This window comes from Lagenorhynchus albirostris, chromosome 3, assembly GCF_949774975.1.
Source record: "Lagenorhynchus albirostris chromosome 3, mLagAlb1.1, whole genome shotgun sequence".
In the NCBI taxonomy this organism is placed as follows: Eukaryota; Metazoa; Chordata; class Mammalia; order Artiodactyla; family Delphinidae; genus Lagenorhynchus; species Lagenorhynchus albirostris.
The window spans coordinates 106,978,645-106,993,564 of NC_083097.1; the positions used below are offsets into that span (position 1 = coordinate 106,978,645).

At 35.9% G+C, this 14,920-nt stretch overlaps 1 protein-coding gene across 1 annotated transcript in view; it reads left to right on the top strand.

Moving 5' to 3' along the window:
• The window catches only part of ADAMTS19 (ADAM metallopeptidase with thrombospondin type 1 motif 19), a 281,951-nt gene that overhangs the window by 54,609 nt on the left and 212,422 nt on the right, over positions 1–14,920 (top strand). The window contains exons 3-5 of the mRNA XM_060146233.1: positions 5,850–6,015; positions 12,820–12,992; positions 14,597–14,680. Coding sequence (XP_060002216.1) covers positions 5,850–6,015; positions 12,820–12,992; positions 14,597–14,680 — 423 coding nt within the window. The remainder of the gene's footprint in view (positions 1–5,849; positions 6,016–12,819; positions 12,993–14,596; positions 14,681–14,920) is intronic.

The window sequence follows — 14,920 nt, forward strand, 5'->3', positions numbered from 1 at the left end:
GCCTGACATTCCCATGAACTCTCTGTGTGATTTTAGGCAAGTCATGCAAGATTTCTAAGCCTTGGTTTTCTTGATTTTAAAACTCCAGATGGCCGGGTGATTCTAAGTTTCCTTCTACCATTGTCATTTCATGATTCTTTTTGAAGCCCCTTTGGCAGGGAAAGTAAATGGAATGATGTTAACAGTGTGGTCACTTGAAAACTTTTCCTAAAGATAAAACTTGGACACACCGGGAAAGCAACACTGGAAATGCCAGAGGAAGAAATCAAATCGTCATTTTCCCCCAGATGGAGTCACAGGTAGAATGTTGTTCAGAGCAGCAAATGGATACATTTTCTTTTATCTCAAAAGGGAAGAATACATTGAGTTAAAACAGCATTGCCTGAGCACCTGCTATATACCAGTCCTTGCTCATTGAGGCCTGATGACGAGCACTACACCGCAAGCATTCCCTGAAATAGCTCATGGTCTAATCAGAGGGTCCTGCAAGCAACATTTACAGGGGGCCTAATAGTGAAAGAACAGAAAAGGTACAGAAGTGGATAGAGCAGGCGGTGGTTACTTTGGAGAGAGGATAGGGTTGGCTTGATTTTGAAGAAATAACTCGCCATACCAACAGTGACTTTCTGGAAAGAGAAAACAGCATGTGCAGCGTACCAAGATGTGACCGTGCAACTAAAAGTTATTCTGAAATTGTTAAAATATAAAGTTCACACAATAAAATTTGTCTGTGGTGGTTATATGTGAAGTTTAAGTGGAGAAGTAGGCAAGAGTTTATCATGATCTTATAACTTATATATCTTCATTTGGAGTTGATCCTCACGGTGTAAAGCAGAAACCTTCAAAGTATGATATGGTAATAGGATAGATACGGCATCAGAAGTGTGTTTTCCTGCAGATTTATGTGTATGTATAGAATATGCAAAGGCATGAAAAATCACTCCCATTTACAGGAATACTGAAAATGATGTTTTATTTGAATAAAGCATAAAATAAATTTATACTATTATAATTTATGTCAATCCTATATTATGCTTACGTTTTAAACTATATACTTTACTTAATGAGATGTATACTATAGCATTACCATACAAGAGAATTTTTTCAAAAATAGTCAAACGTAACCTGTGTGGGCTTCCCTGGTGGCGCAGTGATTGAGAGTCCGCCTGCCGATGCAGGGGACGCGGGTTCGTGCCCCGGTCCGGGAAGATCCCACATGCTGCGGAGCGGCTGGGCCCGTGAGCCATGGCCGCTGAGCCTGCGCGTCCGGAGCCTGTGCTCCTCAACGGGAGAGGCCACAACAGTGAGAGGCCCGCGTACTGCAAAAAAAAAAAAACAAAAAACTTAACATGTGTGAAGTACACATCATGTAGAGTATGAGACATTTGTATAAAATATTTTTACAAGCAGTATACTGGTGCCAGATCCTTTCAGCAACTTCTGTTACTGCTTTTTGGAAGTCAAACACTTAGGCTTCTATCTCAGAGATTCTCTAATATACTTTATAGTCGGACAGTGGGCTAAAAATCTTCAGACCCTCAGGACATTGATTTTCCTTTTCCTGTCAAGAACTTTGTCATTTAATGCTTTCAATTATATTGGTTCATCTTATTTTTTGGCTACATTTTCCTATTTCTCTACTCAAGCCAGGCATCTTCTTAAACTGTTTCCTAGATTCCACGTCCTCTTTGCCCTTTACCCTCTCATAAGGAGCAACTTTCCCCTAGTTTTATCCAAATTCTGTTATCCCTCCAGTCTTCTTACAGCCTGAAATTATAATGATCTACCACACACTAATGGTATTTACTTCTTGTGATATGCTATATATTTTTAAAAATAGGATATTATTAAAGACCCTCACCATATGCAGTTTGAGCCTCAGATATATACCTTCAGCTAGTCCACACAAAGTTTACCTAGAAAACTGAGGTTCTGGAAAATAAAGAAAATTTCCAGAAAGGAACATAGAAGAATGAAAAGAAAACGAGGTAGTAGTTATAGTAGTGCTTCAGTTCCTTAAGTGAATAGGAAGTCAGGCAGGGGAACTGAAGTAGTTAACCTGGTAGGAATGGAAGCAAGACTGGAGAGTGCCAGGTTGCTTTCTAATTTTTTTAGTCATTTTTAATTTATGCTTGTGACATATGCATTAGGACTTTAGACTCTGTCCATCTCTTTAGTAGACATAGTTAATTTGAATTTGAACAAATGAAACGTTTGTATTTGGTGAATTGAAGCAACAGTATATAAAAATCTCTGCACATTGGCCAAATCAAATTTCATATTGTAATTAGAAGTTGGTGGCAGTGTCAGTACACCTTCATGGAGATCAGTGTTAATGGTTGTTTTAAAAAGCACAGGGACGTCTAAATAGAGAAAGTAAAATATCAGAACCAGTAAGACAAGAAATGGCTGGTAGCGTATTTTCACATAAGCAGTGGTAGATTTGCAAATACTGAAATGTTTGCTAAATTGTCAAATCAGAGAATAAGATTCAGTGACAATAGAACAGATGCCATTGTATGAGGAAACGTACATGATGACTGGAACAAGGCAGGGAACAACTTTTAATTTCATTTCCAAATGTTTGCATGAAAGATCTCAAAATTGTTAAAATCATTTTGAAAAATCTAAAAAGGCAATCTGGGAGAAAATTCTTACATAGTTTGCATTTATTTTAGAGACTGTATTGTGCCATGTCAATACACAATTAATTTTCTTCCCTTCTAAAATTGAAAGGACAATATTTGCACTAAAGTGCATGCTGCCTAATTGTGGATTGTCAAACATAGGAGGACTTTTTTTTTTTTTTTTTTTGCGGTATGCGGGCCTCTCACTGTTGTGGTCTCTCCTGCTGCAGAGCACAGGCTCCGGATGCGCAGGCTCGGCGGCCATGGCTCGCAGGCCCAGCCGCTCCGCGGCATGTGGGATCTTCCCGGACCGGGGCACGAACCCGTGTCCCCTGCATCGGCAGGCGGACTCTCAACCACTGCACCACCAGGGAAGCCCTAGGAGGACTTTTAAAGAGAGGTTGATGTGAATTTGTGTTCTTCCATGGCTTGTAAATTCATAGCGCAGATAAAACAATCCATTTTGTTAGTGGAATAGGTGAGCCCTTTGTGGGGACACAGAAAACTTCATAATTTCCTGCAATTCTGCTTGAAAGATACCAACCCAAGCTAGAGCACTTCCTCTGCTGTTAGATAGTATTCTGGTCTCAGAAAACCCTTCCCTGTAGAGAACCTGAACACTTGATGCTAAATATGCCCTAGAGTGAAATGAGTCTGGCACACTCTGGTCAGACAGTAAATATGTGTTGAATGAATGAGTCATCATTTGTAATTATTCAAACATTTTTTTCTTTTTAAAAGTGACCTTATTTTTAAAAATGTGTATAGATAAAATCCTAACACAACAGAGAATGCTGTGTTATGAAGGGGTTTCCAAATTGTAACAACAACAAAAAAAGACCACATTTATTTGAGACAGTATTTAATATGCTAGTGTGGGGATACAAAGACAAATAAATTTTAATTCTTTGGACTCTCTGAGCTCTTCAGTCCAATCTCAAATGTTTGGCTGCTTATATTTATTATGATTATCCTTATTAATAAAATATTAATAAGAATTTATTGAGCGGGTTACTCAGTATCAGATTCTATGACAGGAGCATTACATGTGCTTAAAAAATGCTTTTAAAAAATAATCCAAACAACGCTATGAAGCTGTTGTATAAAGATGCTGTAACTTTCTCATAGTTACATGCTAGTATTAGGTTATGAACCGAAATAATCTTAAATCCAGAATCTGTTCTTGAGGTCATTAAATTTTATATGATAGTATGCAGTTAAATTTTATAGGATTTATGGTTATAAATCTTACCATGCTTATAACCTGTTGAAAGAATATATCAGATTGCAAATTCATGATTTAGGGAAACTGAGCATCCTAACAATTATTATCTTAGTCATCAGTCACACTGCCAGTTTTATTAGTGGCCTTGAATACTGACTGAACTTCAGAATCACATTTACTTATAAGACAAGAGAAACACTGTTCTGTATTTTCACAATCTGGATCAATGATAATATGGCACTGCTTATCAATCCATGTGTAGATGTACTACATCTTTAATAATTATTACTTAAATTTTAAAATATTTGATACTCTCTTTTATTCCCATCAAATTAGGCTCTAGGGAAAAATTTTGTGTTTCATGTAATTACTTTAAAATTCAAGCTGATTTCATATTTGAGAGAATGAAAACTTGTATGGAAAATAAAAGAATTCATTGAAAGTCATTAAAATTACACAAAAATGGTCCAAGTATATACTTGCCTGATATTTTGAAAGAATCATTAGAGTAAATCTTTTTTTTGCATTATCCCCACCCACAAATGATATATGTGTGCACGTGTGTGTGTGAACAAGAGAGGGAGAGGGAGAAACTGGGAAAGAGACAGGAAAAGGCAGGAAGAGAGAGAGGGGAAGGGGACAAGTCTAGGTGGTGGAGCTGTCATCCTAGTACTTGAGAATTTTATTAGTGATATAAAAACTTCAATAAAATGAACTTGATGAGGATTTTTAGATTTATTCTTTAGTTATCTTATAATGAGGATATAAGATACCTATTCTTCAGGTATCTTCTATCTTTATTCTGATATAAAGAGTAAAATGTACAGAATAAAATCAGCTTATTGGCAATCACCTGGTCTTTCCATATAGAAGATGCAATACACTTTAGTAATTAAAACAAAACAAAAAGACCTCTTCTAAGGAAAAGTTTTTTTTAGCCTAGTTTTAAAAACATATTCAGTTTGGAACAATTACTGTATCTGAAGACATAATTATATTACTGTGCTAATTATATGTGAATCAAATTAAAATGAACTGTATATAATTTTTATAAAGTTAATGCAAAACAGTATTTGATAACTTTCATATTAGCATATTGGATGTGAATAATGCAGGTTCTAGGGAATTATTTCTTAAAAAATGTTTGCTAAAGAGTTAACATTATAAATCAAATATACATTATATATATATTGCAGTTGAGTGAAACAATGAAAATTGGAAAGATCAAGTTATATATTCTTCCATGTAAAATATTTTCCTAATTATAATTCAGATTTATATTCTGAGACAGGAAGGGAAGAAATGACTAGGCTTAGCTTCAATATAATAAAAGCATACCTACTTGTTATAAGTTCTTTTTGCTGATCATAATCACATTTTACAGTTTTTGGCCCTCTGTCCGCAACTGGCTAACTTTAAAATATGGCATGGTATGAAATGAAACTTGTTTATGTAAGTGATGCTTCATTTTTTTCTGTAATTTATTGTTCAGGGGTTTTCAAAAATGTTTAGTAGAAGGCTTAAGAGTATTTTATATAATAACTTTAATGTTATGTGTCCTACATTTACCGTGGTATGTTACATGAATTATTTTATTAAATAATGATTGTCAAAATGTTGTACTATCCTGTGTATGCAATTAAAAACTATATTGCTCTTCTGTACATGCTGTACATATAAGTGACCCCATGGGTCTCCCAAAGTGAGCCTTTAACATTCCAGAATTTTTACTGTGCATCTGTTGCTGGCATCTAGCCTCCCACCCACACAGGCTAAGGCTAACTAAATGAAGTTTATGCTAGTGCAATAAAGTACCTAAAGATGAAGTAGTAAAATGGGAAGACAGTTACCTTATTAGTGGGGTTGCTAACATAGCTTCACTAGAAAAACGTGTGCACATACGTGGAAGAAAACAGAGTGGATGTGAGTGGGAGAACCCAGAAAGTAACTTATTCGAATGATATTTCATACGTATCTTTCTATGTTATATATTCCAGATGGGAGTCATACAGCTCAATGAGGACTTCATATTTATTGAACCACTCAATGATACAATGGCCATAACGGGTCACCCACACCGTGTATATAGGCAGAAAAGGTCCATGGAGGAAAAAGCCACAGAGAAGTCAGCTCCTCACGGTCATTACTGTGGTGTCATTCCAGGTAATGCCTTCTCCTAAAAGGGTTTAACTAAATATGCAATGTGAGATGAATCCTTTAATAAATCCCCCCTCCCTCCCTCTCTTCCTTCCTCCCTTTCCCACCCCTCCCTCCCTCCCTCTCTGTCTTTCTGTCTATCCATCCATCCACCAGCTTTATCTTTTTTAATGTGGAATCTCTCTTGGTTAATGACAATTACTTATCTTTTTTAGACTTATCTTTTAGTTTTCTATGAAATAGTACATTTTAATATCAAAAAATAGAAACTCAAAAGGACTTCAGATATTAATATATTACATGCTCTATATCCCTCAAGAGGGATACTCATGGGTTACTGTTTCCCTCACTGGAATAGAAATGACACCGAGAGAATTGCAGATTCCCTGAAACTGAATACTGTGAACTCATGGTCTTATTTCAGTCCACCTCCCTGAGAACATCACAGATATCTCTTTACTTTGACCAGAAGCAGCTTCTACTTTTTCTTCTTTTTCTATTTGACTCGAGTAAAAATCATCTTGAAGGTTAAAATTAGAAGAGGAATAGGAAGAAGAGTCAGGATTTACTTCTTTGAATTTTATTCTCAGTATCAGAATACTTTAAATCTGGAAGTTTCAGTGGCTCATAAACATTCCCAACCATCAAATCCTGGTCTCTGTCTGCCAATTTTTCACAGAAGTAAAATGGCGTGACTGTTTTGTACACTTCCTTATTACTTCCTTTGGCAGAGATCATTGGCATTAGCAAGAAGGATAAGGAAAATGAATGATTTCTATTACATAAGTAGGACCTGAAAGTCATAGTCAGCATTCAGTGGTTTCCCTAGGAAAAATATTTGGACATCTAATCCAGACATCTCAGTGAATATTCACTGATACGAGAAATATTTCCCTATAGTATCTGAGGAAATGTGAATTTATTGAAGAATTTTTGGTGTAAAGACTTTAAAATTTGAATTGGAGATTTAAAATTAGGTGTTCGTGTAGTTAGTGCCAAGATAGCAATTCTAACATTGGTTATGGTATCTGAGGCTGATTTAGGTATAGAAATTGTGATAATAAGTAACATTTGCAGAGGCCATAGCATGTTCATATCATCAATTGTCTAGTATGTTCAAATTCAGAAAGAATTTCAATATGTTTCTCTTTAGATATATTATCTCAAATTAATTTATGATCTCTATTTTCTTTCACAAAAGCTCATGATATCAGTCTGTATTGGAATTACCTTCAGAAGTGGTTAAGTGAATCTACCTCTGTGTCACATTATTCAACGTACATGATCAAGTCAATTTAAATAAGACACATCCCTCTTCTCTATTCTAAGAACTGTAGACACAATGGAGATAAAAAACAGCTGAACAAAAGTCACAGTATGAACAAGCAAAAGAAAGGTTTTTATATCGTGAAATGATAACAGAAACAACTTGGATTTAGTCCATTTAAGGAGATTGCCTTGTGTGAGTTATACTGAAAATCTGCACTATGCAACTTTTGAATCATAGTGAGTTCCAGCTATTCTAATTACTCATGTATACGGATGACATAAAACAGGCTTTGTGTGCCATTATGCACAGAGGAAACGTTTCTAGAAAATTCTTATTTTTGATAGGTTTATAAAGCATAAATACACAGTTCATATTTCACAGACATTGTTCATAAACTTCCTAATTTTTTTTAAGGCATGACTGTTGTATCTTAATTTGGATCAAGCACTTGCATAGAAGGAGTGCTAAGCTATCATCAGTTGGATGCTTTACTGAACTTGACTATTTTCGATGCTTTATAAGGGTCTAGAAATTTAAAACTCATTTTAAAATTAGCAATCCATGAAATAAAATATTCATTTACTTATCAGCATAAGTCTAATTGCAGTTCTTCCCTTCTTACTTCAAGCTGATATATCAACATATTAAAAACATGATTCAGATGTGGATAATGTTGCAGTAATTGCCTTTTCACAATGGAATCATAAAGCGTATTTGTATTCAACTTGGTCTTTGCCCTATTCCCCTTCATCATGTTAATGTCTTAAGTGTATTGTGTTTGTATGTATTGATTACGTAAATATTTTTTCTAAACAGGCACTTCATAGTTTAGGATGACTTTGTTGTGTTCTTTTATTAACAGATAACATAGAGGAAAGAAAGGCACATGAGGTTGAGAGTCAGAGGCCCTGGTTTCAAGGCCTAGCTTCAGTCTCACTCCAGCTAGGTACTCTTCTTCACTTCCCTTGAACTTTTGAACCTTAAATTCTTTTTTTTTTTTTTTTTTTTTTTTTTTGCGCGTTACACGGGCCTCTCACTGTTGTGGCCTCTCCCGTTGTGGAGCACAGGCTCCGGACGCACAGGCTCAGCGGCCATGGCTCACGGGCCCAGCCGCTCTGCAGCATGTGGGATCTTCCCGGACTGGGGCATGAACCCGTGTCCCCTGCATCGGCAGGCGGACTCTCAACCACTGTGCCACCAGGGAAGCCCAATCTTAAATTCTTTATTTGCAACATAAGCAGGACCAGTCACCTCACAGGGGTACAGAGCTAAATGACACAGCTCTTATTCTCAAGAGGTAACCAATGTATTATTTTAGACAAACTAATAAATGAGTAATTATACTATCTATAATAAGAACTATGACAGACTCAGTACCCAAGATTCTAAGCTTCTGTTATTTGGTGGGGGGTGGGGGTGGCGGTTGAGCCTCAAAGATCAAGTAAAACTTTTCCAGACTATAGGGAGGAAAGGGAACAGAGTGTGCAGGTTAAGAAAATGGACTTTGGGGTCAGACTGCATGTGGTCACATCCTTATGCTGCTGCTCCCTACCTGTGTGACTTTGGAAAACTTCGTTGATCTCTCCAAAGCTCCATTTACAATATACAAAATGGGTGTAGTGGTACCCAAATTTCAGGGCAGTTGTCCAAATTAAATGAGATTATTTGTGAAAATGGAAAACATATGTGAAAATTTAGTGGACGTTGTTAGACAGGGAAAGAGCATTTCAGGCAGAAGGAACAATAAATACAAAAGTATAAAGGCAGGGGAAAGCATCCAATGTCTACAGTGTGGACATGAGACACAAGCCTGGAAAAGTAGTCATGGATGAGATAATGAGGGGACTTGGGGGCTGTGGTAATAAGGAATTTATCTGGAAGGCAAACTGTGGTCTTTGAAGACTAAGCAGGCAAGTGACATTATCAATCCATATATATTCCTTAACATTTAGTATAAGCTTGTGAGTATGTCTGCTACTCTGTGTGAACAAGAACGAGATTTATAGAATTGAAGAAGACCGATCTATTTGAGCAGGATATAGAGATCATCTCTATTCTAAGAGCTAACTTAACCCAACCACTACTGAAATAGTTTCCATATGCCAACCATAACGGTTGTGGAGATGATTGTCAGTATGTGGAGGGTATTATGGGGAGCACATAGTGAGCACTGGTGAATACACATTTAAAGATCTTTTAACTGAAAGCGTGTGGTATCGACTCTATTGTTTTTATACATGCATCTGGGTAGAAAATGGTCTCAGGATTGAGATGAAGAATGAGCTCAACGTGGTTGATGTAGACAATGAAGACATCAAAGGAAGCAACTTAATAAAAAGATAACTCCAATATGCATGATATTCACACACAATGGCTACCTTATATAATGGAGTCATAGAATCATGGTATTGGGATTCTTAAGAAACCTAGAATGTTCCAAATAGCCTGTTTAAATATAACATGCAAATAAGGATGTAGCACACTGACAGTTTGGGGCCATCACAGCTATCATTAGCTGGGGCAATAAAGGTAACAAACTTTTCTGTCTCTCCCTTACATGGTCTCTTTATCACTCTTGATATGGTCGAAAAGCCCCACATTTTATAATTATCCCCTCAGTTTCATATTATCTCTCCTTTTATTTTTCTTATGTTTCTGTCTCCTCCATGGGCATGTCTTCTTCCATATGTGCACCCCCTAAATGTAGGCATTTCCCAGGACTCCCTCCTTTTCCTTCTACTTCTCATGCCACATGCTTCCCTGGGGTGATAGAATCCAAATCCATGGGTTCAACTTCACTTACACATTGTTTAGTTCCAAACTCTATCTCCATTTTAACCTCTCTCCTGACTGTCAGGTGTTTAGTAACTTCTACTCAGATGTCTCTCAGGCATCTCAGACTTAATAAATCTACAGCTGAACCCATCATCTTTCCTCCCAAACTGCTCTACTGATATTTCCCACTATCTACCTAGTCACTTGAAAATAAACACTAAACACCCCCCACACATGTAAACAACAGCAACAAGAAAGAGTAACTCTAACCATCTACGTTTTCCTCTTTTTAGTCTGATTAATTTTGCTGAGGGTGATGTCTGCTTTCTAATATGTTGCTTATCATCTCATCCTTTCTATTCTAACCACTGTGTGATTTTTACACAGAAGATCAGTGACGTAGCCATCTAGGAGAGCTGCGAAATCTGTGTCTGAGTGTCTCTGTATCTATCTATCTATCTATCTTTCCCCATAATCAGTTTATTAGGTGTTGACCCTGCCAAGATGAGCCTTTTTGTATACCTGTAGGAATGTCTCCTAGTAAATATTATAAGTTTATATGACAGTATACAAATATATAACCATAAGTAGGATTGTGATTACAATTAGAAAAACTACAAAATTTATTCCTAACTGTTGTAGATCTTAAGATACTAATAAAACCAATTTCTTATTCTGTCCTTCATGAAGGTCTTTGGTATTAACTGCTGGTACTAAATATGGATTCATAAAATTTACTTTTAACTATAGTGATTCTGTTGCAGATGGCTACTGTTGCTTTTGTCCTTTTGCATTTTCTTGTTTCATAATATCAATATAATGCTTATTGTTGTTAAATAAGGAGTCTTTGCATTTATTTTCGTAACACTTTTGTTAACTTAGTTAACTGACTCTACTCGACATTTGGATAAAACTTTGTTTGTTAAATAGATTTTTAGTCTGTGTCCCTGTGACAAAAAATGAGAAACCGTAATTTATGGAGAGATCTGAGAACAGTGAAGTTTCCAGCAATTGTGGCAGGATCTACTTCATGTTAGAGCTCAGAGCTAACTCAGTTGGACCTAGAAGTTAGTAATAGAAGGGACTCAGTATTTCAAGAATAGAAGAGATAAACTAATCCTGGCATCATGAAAGGGTGTTAGAAGGCAAGTAAGGTGGAATAGGTAGTAGGATAGGATAGAATAGGATAGAATAGAATTGACATCAAAGTTAAAGTACCTGGAACAAGACTCAAAAAAGGGAATTTATCAGAAACCAAGATGATGGACTGGAACTATGAGCATACATACAAATTCAGAACAGAGTCATGGAAACGGGACTAACTGGACACACATTTTTATATCCATGGGATTCCACTAAACACACATGTTTACTTCTGGGGACTCCACTAAAATTAGAATACAAAAATATAAAAGATGTCGGCCAACAAATACAAGTTTGGGAAAGAAGATGACAGCTATTTAGTGACATCAACAGAATTTTGGTAAATGGTAAGGAGAGGAACAGGTGATAGCTAATATAACAATGGATTGTGGAGATCATTGCACAATTGTAAAAACTTGTCAAGGATAATTGAATTGTACATTTAAATGGCTCCATGTTATGGCATGTAAATTACCCCTCAATAAAGCTGTTAAAATCATAAATTCATTATTAAGGTACCACATGCATACAGGAAGTTGCACAAATGATGTGTCCAACTGCTGAATTTTCTCAAAATGAACATAACCATGTAGGTATGACTCAGATCAGAATATAGAAAATATCAGCACCAAAGATGTCCCCCTTGTGCCCACTCCTAGGTACTAATCATCTCTAGCTTAGCCATTCTGGGGATTTTAATTTATTTAATTTACTGCGGTTAATTTGCATTTCTCTGAAGACTAATGTGATTGAGCACCTCTCATATGCTAATTAGCCATTTGGATCTCCTGAAATGGCTCTTCAGATTTGTGGCCAATTTTTCAATTGGGTTATCTGTCATTGATTTAGAGTGGCTTTTTATTACTTTATTATGGAAAAGTACTGTAAATATCTTCTCCCACTTGGTTGCATGCTTTTCATTCTGATAGTGGCATATTTTCATAAACAGAAATTTTACATTTTTATGTAATTAAATTTATAAGTATGTTTATTTGTGGTTACTGCTTTTATTTGGCCCTGTTTGAGGAATCTGGTACCCTGAGGTCATAACTTCTATATGATCCTGATGGAAGGCAGAACCAATTCCTGTGTAACCCATGTATAGTTTGAGTAAATAGGGGCACCTGCCTGACATTAGGATGTATGGGTCAGTCACTTCAGGCACTTCTGGCAAGTAGACCTTTATTCTGTCACTGATTTTAAAATGAAAATCATGGTGTCTTTTATATATGGAATTATTTTATTTATATGAATCCCTGTGCTAAAAATTTTACAAATGTGATCTTATTATAAGCCACCCACAACTCTAGAAAGCAGGTGATATTGTTATTCATTTTACAGATGAGGAAACTAAGGCTGACTGAGTGATGTTAGTTTCCCAACTGGCAGAGTTAATAAATGGTAGAAGTCCAGTCTGTCTGATTCCAAAGTCATGTTCCAAAGCCAAATGCTCATTTAGATTCCCTATATGCGGGGAACTTATTTGGTCTTGCTCGCCATTATATCATCAGCACATGTTGGTATTCGATAAGCTTTCTTTTTAATTATTGAAGAAATGGAAGTTTTTTTATTCACTTTGCTAAGATAGAGGCACATTTGAAAAATTCATTTCTGTGTTGCAGATAAAGGAAGAACTAGATCTAAAAAAATAACAGAAAGTGGAAGAGGGAAACGATATTCATACAAATTACCTCAAGAATACAACATAGAGACTGTAGTGGTTGCAGACCCAGCAATGGTTTCCTATCATGGAGCAGATGCAGCCAGGAGATTCATTCTAACCATCTTAAATATGGTAGGCAAACTTTAAAGTGCGCTTGGAATTTTTTCAAGAAAACTCTAAGGAAGAAATGTGTGAGTATAATGAAGTTCTTTAAAAATTAACTCATTACTATTCCTTTCTTTTATTGACATCAGTAAAAAAAAATACTTTAGGTGTACCAAATTGATCCATCTCAAAAGAGATATCAAAATAATAATTCACATCCTCTAGTAAAAAGTCCTTATTGTTAATTTGATGTGGCAAAACTTTTTTTCTATTATTCTTTTATCTCTTTTTGTGCCCTTCTTTCTTTTTTATAAAAGGCCATTTGTTGAAATAGCAGAAATGTTATATTTATTTATATGCATGGCCCCACCCAAAGTACTATAGATTATGAGGTGGAACAAAAATGGAGGTTGGTAATCCACTGAGCGCTTATATAGGTATGTAAAATTGCATGTCAGATACAAAACTAGTTGATGAGTAAGACCTAATAGCTAATAGTTACTAGCTGAATCAGATGTAGCTAACTTTGGTTGATAGCTTCTGGACTGTAGAAATCTAACTTGTACCCAGGATCTTATGGATGCTTACTACCACATGAATCCTTTGACTTAATTGCATACCCTGTTGGATAAACTTCCTTCAAGGCAGAATTAGAAGGTTGCTCTGAAGAGTGGTTCTTAGGGGAGAATGAACATAAATGAAAGCCAAAGGCAAATGTCCATTTATAACTTCAGTTTCCATATTAAGCAAGGTGAGAACCACTAATTCAAGGATAAATTTGTTATATAAAATTACTATTTTTTGCTATCGTCTGGCATGGTTTTTTTTTCAGTGAACATATTTTCCCACACTTCAGTCATTTCTGTCTGTGTTCAGCTAACTGCTGACCACTCAACCAGCATTCTGTAAAGGGCAGACAGGCATAGCCTACCAACCTCAGTCTCTTTTAAATAGTACTATCTCTGAAAGCGTGGGTTTGGTGTGCCAATTTTAATTTTCTATTATAAATTAAATACTCAATTTTGCCAAAAAAAAAATCAAGGTACCACATAAAAAATTTGCCTTCCTTTCCAGCATTGTTACATATACCATGTTTTGGGAAAATCAGTTATAATGATGACCTGAAACCGTTAAGCAACGATGGCCTTGTCTTCATGGACAGCCTTGAAGGGAAGAGCTTTGAAAATACTCTGTTCCTATTTGGCAGTTAGCCTTGGGGAGAAAAAAACTCTAAGGAATAAATTGGGAGGTGGCATAAAGCAGGCTGAATTTTCAGGACATTTTCTCAGAAGAAAGGACACTGGCATTTTGTGGTCTTAAGAAAATTTCTAGGGTTTAGTTACTAAAATTTTTCACTTCAGTATCGTGAAAAGCCCAACGTTCCCTCTGCACCCCATTGAAATGCCTAGATTATCAAGGCAGCAGTGAGTATAGCAGAATGCTAGATCTAAATTTCTTGGTATCTAAAATGAATTAATTATTGCTTATTAAGCTAATTTTAAAATAATTTTAAAAATTTTAATATGTAAAATTGCTCAACTGAATTGAGATTTCTCCCATGTCTGGGCTTTAAGAAAAATTAAGATGTTTTTCAGTTTTATTTTAGGATTTTTATTTTTATTTGTTTTTAGGTTTTTAACCTTTTCCAACACAAGAGTCTTGGTGTGCAGGTCAATCTTCGTGTGATAAAGCTTATTCTGCTCCATGAAACTCCAGTAAGAAAGTCTTGAGTTTTTCGTTCAATTAAGTGGGTGAGAAGTTGTGTTCAGGTACTTTTAAGTAAAGGGAATGTTAGGGATTTACTTTTTATTGACTTGAAATCCAGACGTATCCAGTGAGTCACTTAAAGTATACATAAAACCGGCCGTTAGTCTTAGTTAATACCTCAGTTATATTCCAAAATTGGAATGTTCTTAGTTTCCAAGGATTCTGACAACAAACCTTAACTTTGCAAA